This window comes from Ptychodera flava, chromosome 15 (assembly GCF_041260155.1).
Source record: "Ptychodera flava strain L36383 chromosome 15, AS_Pfla_20210202, whole genome shotgun sequence".
Lineage (NCBI taxonomy): Eukaryota > Metazoa > Hemichordata > Enteropneusta > Ptychoderidae > Ptychodera > Ptychodera flava.
This window is the reverse complement of record NC_091942.1, coordinates 24,814,927-24,828,785: the sequence shown is the minus strand read 5'-3', so window position 1 is coordinate 24,828,785 and position 13,859 is coordinate 24,814,927. Positions and strand designations below refer to the sequence as shown.

General features: G+C 38.9%; 1 protein-coding gene across 1 annotated transcript; it reads left to right on the top strand.

Moving 5' to 3' along the window:
• Positions 1-2,535: 2,535 nt before the first annotated feature.
• On the top strand, positions 2,536-13,644 carry LOC139151638 (baculoviral IAP repeat-containing protein 5-like). The gene is made up of 4 exons (XM_070724566.1): positions 2,536-2,791; positions 6,968-7,077; positions 12,510-12,624; positions 12,803-13,644. Exons 1-4 carry the CDS (start codon positions 2,543-2,545, stop codon positions 12,881-12,883), a joined length of 555 nt encoding a protein of 184 aa, XP_070580667.1. The 5' UTR covers positions 2,536-2,542; the 3' UTR covers positions 12,884-13,644.
• The last annotated feature ends 215 nt before the right edge of the window (positions 13,645-13,859 follow it).

The window sequence follows — 13,859 nt, the reverse complement described above, 5'->3', positions numbered from 1 at the left end:
TTACTCGGTTACCTACTTGTTTGTGACGTATGGATACCTATAGGCTAGGCCAATATCAGTGGGTCACAAGTGTTCTATTAAAAATTACTTGTAGAGTTCTGTGTAGGCAGCATTTTAGTAGAAGTTTACAATCCTCATTTTTGCTATTTCAATTTTTTGTACAAATTATAGGATAACCAATAATATTGAAGAACGAGGAGCCGTATTAAGGTAGTATGGGCCTCGAAATTGAAAGATTTAAACTTTTGCTCAAATTGGGAAATCAAAAACTTAAATGAAACTTTCAACCACTCTCTTACCAAATCAACAATAAATGTCAGGGGTCACCGTGCTAAGTATGGAACTAGCGAATTACTCAACATTTTGCGATATTTGAAATTCAAAATGGCCATCATTCCTGTGTTAACTCTACAGGATAAAAATGAAACTTTGGATTTTCGAAAAACTAAGACGGTTAAAGTTTTTCTTTCTCCAAGAGCTTTAGAATGAGCCCCCACAGGTGGTAGATCAGAAAAGAATTGTAGAAATTTGAGTGCCCGAAAATCTGCCTCATAGGCGCGTTCTACCTTTACTAGTAGGCCAAGAGAACGTCTTGTATGTACATTGTAGGCCATAGCTCTGCATGGCAGGGCTGTATGTACTCAGTAACATATAGCCCTGCCATGTAGTTTGAGAGCTAGCATTTGTAGTCGTTGCAACAAAAAGTATGATTTTTTTATAATAAGATTTCCCAAATGTTGCCAATTTCATGCACATTGCAACTGTTACTTCAATCTGTTTGAACAATTTTCTACTCTTTTTTCATCTTTCACCTGCCGACAATTTTTTCCAATATAATCCCCCTTGCCCCCTCCGAAAATCGAATATCCTTCCCCAATGTTTCCATCATATTCATATTAAAATTCTTTGTTTTCCACCCTCGAGTTTTACTCAAACCTCCCTCCCGCCAGGTAAAAAAACACAAAAATAAAAAAATCTAAATACACAAATTTCCCAATGTATTACCCAGGGGTAGGCCTAAAGAAAATGTTTGTAATACCTTAAACGCTGATTTGTTTTCATCATTTTTGCGTCGCGTGAAAATCTGCCTGCCCGAGCGCGGATGGCAAATACAGATATGCTCCATATTTTCTATCATTAAAATATCAATATAAAAACGGCTTAAATCTTCCCGGGTTTTGTAGATATATGATATCGCAATTTGCTGAGTAAAACATTTTCTCATTTCTATCTTAAGATTGTATATGCCTAAGAGTGAAAGACTTAAATCTTTCCTCGTCGCTTAACATCACCTGTCATTGTTGAAATTGCGCTTTCACCAAAATTTTTTGACCCAGTCTCTTAGAAATACATGTGACCTACAACCTTGTCATATTTTGTCCCCCTAGGAAGCTGGTTTTATTCAATATGAGCGAAAAATTAACATTTCTCTCCCATTTACATGGCGCATATTACCCATTCACCTGGAGATATTGTAAAAAGTAGCATGGTGACACCCTTTTATAAAAGTGTAAACTACATGGTATTATGTCAGGATTTTATTCGCCAAGTTTGGTCAAAATGACACCATTCAAAGCGACAGGAAGAAAGTTCGAAAATTATGTAGGCCTAGTGATATAATTTCGATATCGTCATTTTGTAATCGATACTTATATTAAAATTTCTTTACAAACATCATGAAAACTATACATTCGATAGATATGGATCTTAAGTCTTGGTATTTATTAAAATTAACTCATTTGCTAAGCGTATATAATTGCTTTCTTTAGTTTAAGTGAATTATATCATTTTTATTTATTTCTAACGACGCCTTTTAACGTCCGTTTCCATGGAAACACGAGCGTGGTGACCCCCCATTTTTTATTTCATTTTTGCACTTGCACAACTTCCAAGAATATTTGTGCAAAGTTTCAAGAAAATGACACCACAACCTAATTTTGACGTTATTTGTAGTACTTCACCAAGGCGTTGAGTTTTTCTTACTCAAATGGTTTCAAAATGGGCCCCCACAAGTGGTAGATCAGAAAAGAATTGTGGAAGTTTGAGTCCAAATACTATAGGGGCCTATCTGTCCCCGAGGCGCAAAATGTAGGTCTACAGTGCAAACAATTTCCAGATAACACTACGATCGATGATGTAATGTTCAATTCCGTCAAGTAAAGCTTTTCTGGGAGCAGTGGTGTCCTATTAAACGTCCGATGGCAGGGGGAACGCTATTTTACTGTTAGCTATTCAATGAGTAATAGGCCTACAGTTACAGTTCCTCCGCAGCTGATCGAAGACACATGAGACATGCGAGCATTTGCATACTCTTATTCCGTATTATTTTGTTGGCTCCATTTAAAACAAATCTTCATATCGAAATATGAAAAGAAACACACCGGCTCAGCCAATGAATTATGTTTCCTAAAGTTGTTTTTTTTTAATCATAACGGCCACTCTAAAGAGCTAATGGTCCATCCCTTACCGGTTTATGACCGAATGCATGCCGGGTGGGGCAAATTATGTAAATCACAGGGGCATCATATCCGCATGCGCACAAATGATAACCGCCATTTTCGAAATTAAAAACAAGACGTCCGACATAGTAGAACCACGGCCATTGATATCGACAAGGTGCTACATTTCCCCTCATAAATATAGTTTCGCCGAACTTATGGAGTCGCTGATCAAAATGGATGACGATATTGAGCAGGAGCGGGCTGCTTTTTCGATGAACCTGGAGGCTAATAGACTCGCCACTTTCAAAGATTGGCCGTGCGACGAAAATTGCAATTGCACTCCCGACAAGGTTTGTGTTTGTCACTGTCTCAGTGTCTGTATGAAACATAATACATTTCAAATTCACTTTATAAACTAAAAAAAATTGTGATTGTAAACTTAATTACCGTTACACTATGACCTAGTCAGCTTGTCAGTGAGGGCTACCACTTGCTTTCCGGGCCATGGTATGATTTGAAAATGATACTACTCTACCAACCATGTATAACAATCACACTACAGCCACTGGTTTTGTAGGAAATTTGTACATCCATCCAGTGGGTAGCTCTGCATAGCAGGGCTGTGTGTTACCGTCGTTATACGGCCTCCCACCACAGAGGCCGTATAACGCCGGTAACACATAGCCCTGCTATGCAGAGCTATGCAGTGGGTAGCTGCAGTTGTGCAGCTCGAGGTTTTGCCTGTGTGTGGGTCGGACCTGGGACTAGTGTAGTTAGGTATATTCGTCCCAGATCGGACGGCAAATCCTCGAGCTACAGTACGTACAGCAGCTACTGGGATGAGATGTCGACCAGTTGTGAGTTTGGCAAGTGCATTGACACACTACAGTAGCTCAAGGTCTTGCCTTAGCTGCAAAATTGTAGCGCTACGGTGATGCGGTCGGTGATTTTTGGTTTTTGCGACTTCGCTCACCAGTAGCGCTACAAGGCCGATGGCCCTGGGGAGTATCATATAAGCGCACCCCACTCGACCAGGCGTGTTGATGTGGAATGCAACATATTTACTGCATTTGGTCGTACCGATTTATCACTATTGAAGACTAAACAGTATACTGCACTAACTTTGTCGTTTATGGGGTTTGGAATTTGTTCAAACACGACGATCGCGTTCCGAAACATTTCTGGGAGCCGTCATTACCAACTTCCGGTAATGGCGGCTCCCACAAACACCAACGCCCCACGCTCAATGTTTTCGGAACGCGATCGTCGTGTTTGAACAAATTCCAAACCCCATAAACGACAAAGTTAGTGCAGTATACTGTTTAGTCTTCAATAGTGATAAATCGGTACGACCAAATGCAGTAAATATGTTGCATTCCACATCAACACGCCTGGTCGAGTGGGGTGCGCTTATATGATACTCCCCAGGGCCATCGGCCTTGTAGCGCTACTGGTGAGCGAAGTCGCAAAAACCAAAAATCTGTGCTCTCGCTGTCGCTCGTAACTTTCGTAAATTACGAAAAAAATGAAAATTTACGAAAAAAAATGAATGCCCGATCGGCCATTTACGAACGATTTTGCTATTTTTGAAGCCTGATTTTCGGTCAAGATTGTGAATTCAGGGGAAATACTGGCATATCTCGTCTTTCAAACCTACGCTGCCCCTATCATCAGCGCATCGACACATGGTGATAGCTGGCTTTGGACTTTGACCTGTAATAACATGAGCATGCGCGAAAAGGTTTCAAGATCCCCGGGTCTTGTAATCTCATAGTGGTGTGTCATGCATTACCCCCCATTACGGTAGTTTCGAGACACCCAAACACTCACATGCTGTCAACTCTTTCGAGTGGACTGTTGAAGCGGATCGAGGGAAGCGGGCAGTTACAAATACTTTGGATTGATAGTATCCAGTTGGGAAAGAAAGTTGGGCATAAAAAAACGGCAACTGATATGAAAAAAATACGAAACAATGAAACCGCCGAGCTAGAAGAGATCAAGAACAGTCAGCCTGAAAGACAGTCGAACTACAGCAGAACTGCAGTCCGGGCCACGCATGGTTGAACATGTACTGCACAGTGTTTTTCTGTGCATGGAGGTGGAAGCGAGCGAGAAATCTTAGATGTCATAGATTTGTCATTTGACGATCTGCAAATTGAATTTTTCAGTCAGCTTGCCAATTTTAATAGGTTTCCTTCAAATATTTTACAAGAAACTGTCTCAGCAAATGTTATGAATACTGATAGTTTTCTATGATCCAGAGAAATGCTGTGCACAGTCCCATGACCAAAAAGTCTATCCAGACAAAAAAATAAATGACGATCATCTGCAGCGTTTTAAAAGTATAACTGTCTCTAAGAAAACATTAGCAGGATCACCAGTCTCAGTTTGCGTACTTAAAGGCGCCCTTCTCAATCCCAGGTTCTCGCATTAGCGAATGTTCAATAGCCCATTAACAGTTTGTCATTCTATTGTTTTCCATTGAAAATTTCATCAAGTAACTAATATTTATATTAGATAAATCTGATAATTGAGTGGGGGCTTTAAATTTGATTGAGATGAGACAAAATTTGTGCTAAACCACAGACTGCCAAATGTTCTGATCAGTGGTTGTTTAAAAAGAATTTTAGAGATGAACATGGCATAATGACTGCAGCTATAGAGGCACCACCTCGTACCTATGGGATGACATGCATACTTTAACCCTTTCACCACCATGGTTTGTCCCAAATCCATTGTTTTCTATGGTAAAGTTGGACCTGTATACAGGGAACTGGGGGTGAAAGGGTTAAAAGTAACATAGCTTTCCAAATATGAAAAACAGGGACAGATTTTCTAGCATCTAAAACTTGTGCAAACACTGATAATATTTGATAATATTAATGACCGCTTCATAAATTAATATATATAATCATCAACCACTGACTACACACACAAAGGGAGTTATGATTTGTGTCACAATATACTTGAACATGTTATGTTGTGTACTAAAGATAGAGTAATTGAATAACATTCATTGGCCGTTGACCAAAATTACACACTTTATTGAGACAAGGAAGAAATTTCAATGTTACAAGCATTCATGACCCATGATGTACTGTGTTATTCAATAAATCTTTTGAAAATGCGTATCAAAATATGAGTTTTCATTCTCAAAAAACTAAAAAGGGATTTTTCATTTTCTTTTGTCTTTAATGAAATCATTCATCATTTCTATCCCCTTAAAATCATCTATTGAGTACCAGAAGTGCTTGTTGAAAGTTGGTGGGTTCAGAATAACATAATTTGTGCTTACTAATATTTTTTGAACCCAATTCGTAAATTTACTAACAATTTCGAAAGGCCAGGGAGAGCACAGAAAAATCACCGACCGCCTCACCGTAGCGCTACAATTTTGCAGCTAGATCTTGCCTGGGACATGGATGTACAAAAATATATCTTTGTGTCTGTCTCTGTCTCTGTCTGTCTGTCTGTGTGTGTGTGGTGTGTGTGTGAGAATGATGTGCAGACTGGTTTCCATACTTACCCGGTCCAGTGAAACCCTTTGGTGTTTTCGACGTCAAAGTAGATGCCAAATATAAAATATCCATGCGCACACTGCTATTTTAACTTTCGTTAAAATCTGTTCGATGCTGGTCGATAATGGTAAAATTGTTTGAGAATGCCCTTCATGTAACTAAATGTCATATAACATTAACTGTGAAGAGGCATGTAATAAAAATATTATTGCCTGAATACATGGGTTTGTGTGCCCTCGCAGCAGGAGGAGACAATTTGCCCTTCTGGCCTCGGGCAAATTGTCACCTGCTCTCGGGGCGGGGCTCATAAACCGAAGCGCTCAGAGCAGATGTACTTCTTGAATAGATGAAGGTAGCAACTTCTTGATATTTAGGTAGTAGTTTTTTCATTTATGTATATATGTATTCTTCAAAATAACTCCAAATGTAGAACAAATGCACAGTTTGGGCCACATATACCTGTAAATCTGCGGAATTTGTACCATTGAATTGATTTGGTCAAAGACCAAACTGAGTACAATTCTCAAAGATTGAATTCTTCTTGTGCGAATATGCAGTCATCAGATTCAACATTCTTGACAATGAGTGTAACATGGCATATTTAAAAGCAAAATGGAAATTTGTTAACTTGTAAAATGAAATCTAGATGAATAGAATGGAGAGCACGTATGTTGAACTGTGAAACGGAACTTTTTACAACTGTGAAATGATGAAGTAACAGGTCGAGTAGTAGAATGTAAAATAGAATGTAGAAAGACGCAGAAAGTTGAGTTGTAAAATTGAATATAGAAGAATAATACAGAAAGTTGAGAGAAATGTCGAGTTGTAAAGTTGGATTCAGAATAGTAAAAAAGAAAGTAGTAATTTTGGCATGGATTGGACACAACACAGAACTGCATGTACCATAAAATGCTCATCTGTTTCAGATTTTGAGTCTGAATTTCACTACATGTAATTCAGTACTTGCTTCTTACTGATTACCGGTAATAATGTGTGCTTTGTCAACAGATGGCAGCAGCAGGTTTCTTCCACTGCCCAACAGAAAACGAACCGGACCTTGTCAAGTGTTTTGTCTGCTTCAAAGAACTTGATGGCTGGGAGCCAGATGATGACCCATGGTAAGGTGACCTCTTAAGTGTCTATTGCCACATCAAAATTGCCATATTTACCCAGGGATGTTGAAAATAGCTAACAGTTTGCAAAGAACAACTGGCTGTCGGTGCTGGGTGTGAAAACATCAATTTAACGAAAAATAGCGACTCTTTGAACAATTTTAATGTGCCAACACACACTACATGTACTTACAACTGCCTAGCCACTGGTAAGCAACATCACTGTCATTGAACTCAGATTGGACACCTGATTTTGATAATGTTATCTGACATGAAATTGTTCAAGGGCAAAATCTAAATAATATGACACTGTATCAAATGACATTTTTACAATTAGGATACTTCAGAGACTACAGATTTTAGCCATCAAGGTTTTTTGTTGTGGGCAAATGTTACAAGGTTATCCAAGACATTTCAATGTCTCCCTTTCCAATAATAGAAGAGTTATAATAGGGTATTTGTGTTTCAAGATGACATTCTCCAAATAAATACACCGGCCAAAGCCTATGAAATCATATGGAACAATTAGACAATATTTCACACTGACCGGATCCTTTCCGCCATGGCTCATAATTTGTCGTTCATATAAATATTTGTTAGATTACTTTACATTAAGGATGTACGATCGGAAAAAGTAAAAGTAATGTCAATTTTTTCAAATGGGGATTTTTGAATACCTACATATGTGAATAGTCCAAAACTGGAAAAAACATGGGGTCACCGCGCTTGTTTTCTTACAAAATGACATTAAAAATTCACGGTTTTTCACAAAATCACTAAAAATCAATAAAACAGGTCATCATTTTCATATTTATATCATGATTGCATTTTTCACGTTTACACTGTAAAAGAATAAAGAAATTATAAACCTAAGCTACTTTGAAGATTTTACTTACATAAAATTGAGTTAAAAAGTCATCATATTTATTTTTAACCAAAATTGCAACAAATATGGCCCAAATTTTAGGAATGGGAGAGGGTAATTTATTATTATTGATAGTTTCTACTTATGTCAATTTTCCCAAACTTTGCCAAATTAGCACTTTTTGTGAATTTTCCAAAACCACATTTTGTTTAGTAGGTCACTGAGCTCAATTTTTCACAATTTGCAAAAACTTACTAGGATTTACAGGTTCTGGCGATAAACCATGCTCTCCCGGGTTCGTCGCACGAGGGCGCTCTTCAAATGCCGCTGACCTGCCGTGGCTACCTGCAGTGGCCCTGTCCCGGCATGGTCATGATTTAAACCTACCATTAAACTTTAATGAGAGGGAAATGACAGAACAAAGCAAAGACTTTAAGGTTCTTCTACTTTTAGAGTCTATACATTAATACAGCATACAAAAAATCACGTAATATTTATTGCCGTAACGCTTATCGGTGGGATTAGGTTGACTTCGCTGCAGGCTAAGGGGCGACGTCAAAAGTTCAATGTAGGATAAAAAACTTAATTCCCTTAGTTTCCCCCCCCCCCCCTCCCCTAGAAACTTAATTGACTTATATTGAACCTGTTGCCAGGCTCTTTCTATATGTAAAGCAAAGCTAAGGATCAGTCAATTTAGAGGTGAAATAAAGTAATGCATCGTTAATAGCTGTAACTCTTGAATTTGTTGACCTCAAATTATGTACCTATTCTCTCCTCTTTGAATTCTACCCTCTGAAGAGATATGAACTTTTACTGCATTAGGAAACCATTCCTTTCAGAAACATTTGACATGTTAATTAAAATTTTAACAGTCATTTTGATTTCCCGACATTTTAAAAAATTGGTAATATTACGAAGGAATCAGAACATACAGTGTCACAGCTGAAAACATTCACCCCTATGCATTACATTGGACTGCTCTGTGCAGTTTATATGAAGATTTCAGTGCAGGTATGCATAGTATCAGGGGTTTTAGCTTTTCTGCATGGGGCTGTGATTTAATCTTTTGGGCAAACATTTAATCGCAGTGTAATCTTTATCTGGTTCAAAATTGCATATATAGCCCCGGCAGGTAGTTAATAATAAGTGTGTACACAGACCTAAAAGACTACATTGTCACCAACTTATTTTAGTTTGAAAGTAAAATCATAAAAATAATGCTAAAAGATACAGTAATAGTGGGGCTTAAGATTGGGAACACACTTTGTTATCTTGTTCACATTGGCAACCCAACTGAAATTTGGTCCGACGCAAAATAATTGTCCTTTTGGGATTAAATTTGGTCCGTGTCCACACCTACCGGTACCAGAATTAGGGCCGACGTAACTTTACCTTCCTTTGTGACCTCTGACCTGTCAAAGTTCAAAATGGCGCATTTGAATATGGCATGCTGTTTCTACTGTTCATGATTTTCCTGTGTTTTTACGCACAAGAAGGGCAAATATGACTACCACTCACCCTTTTAATCATCGGAGAGATCTTCACCATTTATTGGATGAGCATAGGTATATATAAGACCGCGGTGGAGAAAACCAGTGCGCGGCATTTTTGACATGCCTCTCTAGTCTATTACGTGCACTGTGGAATCGAATGACATGGTCTCGTTTGCGGAACAAAGGTTGGTGGGAAGTTCAGCGTACATGGGATGATATAAAATGTAAAGACTGGATTGAAAACTTTCGATAGGTGTAAACTTTAGTTTCAAACGTCGTTTGTTTTGCGCGAATAGTGGACTAGTTCAACTTCGATCCATAGCGGAGGCCTGGTCAACTGGGACCAGGGCCGACGTAACGTGTCCACACTGGCGATTTGCGTCGGACCAAATTTTGCGTCGGCCCTGAGTCGGCCCTGAACCCCCCCTTCTAACCGGGACCAAACTGAGTCGGCCCAGGGCCGACTCAGCGTGTCCACATTGGTTTTTTACGTCGGCCCCGGCCCTGGTCGGGACCTGGGCCGACGCAAAGTCGTCAGTCTGAACGTACTATGTGTTTCATCCAATGTAACTAACATACTAGCAACAAACTTGAAGTTTATCAATGAATGAACAAGAACAACAACAATAAAATCCAGGTTTCTCCTTCCAGAGGCATAAAAACTATCTCAACTGTCCTGGTGGTTGTAACAACTCAGTTCACACTGCTCCATTCAGGCGGACTACACGTGCACCAGAAATTCCGAGTGCAACCACAGAGAGTAGAGAAACTACCGTCTATGGTGCAACAGACGCCAACAGCCTGCACTGTTTACACTAACTAGGCCAGGTGCAGCTCTGCACTGTGTTAATCAACTCCCTCCGCTGGCTTCAACACGAAAGTGTGCATTTCTGCTCTATTTTTTTCAAAATATTCATTCCCCTAGCAATTTTTACCGAAATCGATTTGTAGGATAGAAACTTTTTTAGGTCAAACCCCCCCACCCCCAAACTAAAAGAATTAAGTTTTTTATCCTTCATTGAACTTTTGACGTTGCCCCTAAGTAAGTTGTCACACACTATACCGAGGCCGTGAACTTGGCGTTTCTCCAATACACGATGACAATCGTAAAGGCAAGCCCACAACTGACACAAGTGTCAAGATTTTCGGCTAGTTCACTCAAATCGACTATGCGACGGCCATTCTTCCATTCTCCGGTAGGTCTACTAGCGACACTATCATTGGAATTATAACCACGAATAGCAAATCAGACGTCACACTTCTGATTTACGCTGTACAGGCTACGGTCATGTTGCATTTTTTTTTTTTATCTCTTTGCTGAATTCTCGTACCTTCCAGCGTGTTTTGAGGGCACGCTGAACATTTTCTCGGCGCGATTTTCCTTTACCTGCAGACGACATTTTGTACAACGCAAAAACGTTCGGAACGTCACTATGCGCGCGTGGTTACTATGGATACATTTCTGCGCGGAAATCGGCGCAGTACGCTCATATTTTTCCGATCGTACATCCTTAAAGTTTTGCTAAATAATAGATGCCACGACAGTAATGCGATTTCCACATACCTGTCATACTTGTTGGTAAACATACTTTCAGACTTGTCACACTCATTGCAAAGTCAGAAAAGATATCTGATGCCAAATTCAAAAGAGATGCCAATTCAACACAGTAATAGAAATTTAAAAGAGCCACTGTATTTTCCAGTCAGAAATACAGTTGACAAAGCTTTCATTGTTACCTTCCGTATCCCATCGTCCGCTCGCACGGCTCGTTACCTAATCAGGAGTCTTCCACTAACTACGCCGTGCGTGATCACACTGGGTCGCTGATATACTGTGCGAAGGAAATCTGATAGAACTTCAAAATCAGATGGACCAATCACAGTACACGTTATATAACATAGAAATCCAAGATGACGCCAGCAAAGTGCAGAGTTCACCTGCGACATAAATCGACGGACAATCTTCACATCATCGTTTCCCAGTCACTTAATAGGCATTCTAAACGAAGTTTGTGGAGGACTTGACGATCGTGTTGAATCGAGGTACAATTGTAAACCATGTTTCGCCAAAGTAAATACTTTAGCTAAGCTGCAAGACAGTGTTACAAATTTACACTCTCGCTTTGAATGCGTACGGGAAGAATTAGAAATGAAATGTAAACAACGACAGTGATCGCTGTTTGGCTAGTTACAGGTCTCGTACAGTCCTATGGTGGCGCTTTAAAAACCATGATCCGTGGGCTCGATCAGCCAAGGCCTGATTTCGGGAAGCAGGCCTTGGCAAGCAAAGATGTCCGTATCCAAGGAGTGAGCAAATTAATTCTATATTTGGTTGTTCCCTAAACCAGTGTCAAGATAAAATCCAGTGGTCCTACTGCCGCTGGTTGTCCCTCAACATCTTTTTGTCCTTTAACCCTTTCCTATCAGACAGTATCACTTCCCATCTGCCAAGTCAGTTAAAAGCGTTATTGAGCAAAACCATATGTATTTCCACCCTCTGGGCTTGGACTGTTATAGCAGCTTTAGTCAGTAAAATCATATTTATAGCATCTAAGTTTTCAAAGGCCTTCAAATGTTCAATATGGTACATGTGCTCCACTACTTTTAACCAACTTGACCCAATTGTGAAGGTTACCGGTAATTGGTAATTTTCACAACCTCAACATGACCTTACATCCTTTTATTCTTATGGAATCTTGCATATAATAAATATTAAACTCAATAAACACAACTGTTAATGAAGCATTTTTCTCCCAGAAAAATGACAGTTAATTCTTAATCAGTGGCAGCAATGAGCATGTTACAGAATTCAACACAAATTGTTAACAGTCCCAAAGTGTGGAACTTGGATGGAGGATTCATACCAGAAAATATTTCGGGATCTGATAGGTCTGATGCAATGTAGTGGGTCATGAATATGGTCGAATATATTAGTGTTACTGTGTAAAATTTTCACAGGTCTGTCAAACCAGACTTAACCAATAAAAGTGGATGAAGAATTTGCACTGATTCGAATCAGCAGTCATTTTTGTCAAGTAACACTGTACAGAAAATTCAAAAGCTTTCCCTTTGTTACACAGGCAAGAACACAAGTCTCATTCAGGACATTGTCCATTTCTGTCAATGAAAACAAAAGAAGACTGGACAATCTCAGAGTTTTTGAAGCTTGAATCTCAGAGGCAACAAAACAGACTTGTAAGTGAACTTTTCATTGGCATCAAATCAGATGTGCTTTTCATACAGCCTTTCAGTCTGACTTTTGACTGAACATACTGTGCAAGTTATGTTTAGTCAAAGCTGAATATTGTTTCCCAGAACATTTTTCGTGAGTTATTGTTGCAAATTAAACCATTGCCGTCTTTTTATACTGCAGATGAAAGTTGTTCAAGCAAAAATAAAGGAATTCCAACAGCACGCACAAGAAGTCCGGGAACAGATGGAACTCTTGGCCTAAAACTGAAATTACAAATTACTGAATGCAAAACTGCGGTCACAGATATTCTAAGGCCTTTCCCTGTTTCTAGACAGCCTTGGATGAAATGCTAGTGATATGTGGCAGAATTATCACACATTGGTCTTTTGTGTTATATATATTTTTCATGTCTTGAATGCTTTCTTTGAAATTCAGTGCAGGATTATTATTACACACACTGCCAAATGTAACAAAGCAAGGAATTTGTGATTTTTTTGCCAGGTTTTGAAAACACTGCCAATAGCTGAATTAGATATTTGCCATCATATCTCCATAGATTATTTCTTAGTGAAAACCTGTTGACGGAATATGTGCCTCGAAACACATTTTACGCTTTTGCTCAAATTTTCTTCAAGGAAACTTTTTAAAATATTTGTAATCAAGAATAACAAAATCAGGGGTTGCTGAGCAAATTTTGAAATTAGAAAAACAAATTACATAAAACTGACTGATTTATGAAATTCGAAACGGCCACTATTGTGTGTGTTAACTCTTTTGGAAAAATTACATTTTTGAGTTTCACGAAAAGAAGGTGGTGAAAACTTTACTAGCTTCACAAGCTGCAAACTAAGTCTACAAGCAGACCAGAAAAATATTGTAAATATTAGAGGATTTAAAAAACCTCACCCAAGACACATTCTACCCTTAACAGCTGTAAGGTCTTTCCCACCAAGGCAAAACTTTGTAAAGTGAGATATTATTTCAGTTATATTTGAATAAAAATAGAATTGATAGAAATAATACCAAGAGATGTCACAGATTCTTATTCCAATGGGGCACTGAACCCCATTTCCAAGGTCATCAACTCCATCAATAACGAGCCTTTTTATGATGAATAAAATAATAACTTTTTTCAACAAAGTTTTTGCTTGAGAAACTGAACTACTGGTAATTCTTGGACCTCAAGAAATTCAACAGCCCTGGGATTTTGATGTCTGACACTCTAGGATGGCAGTGT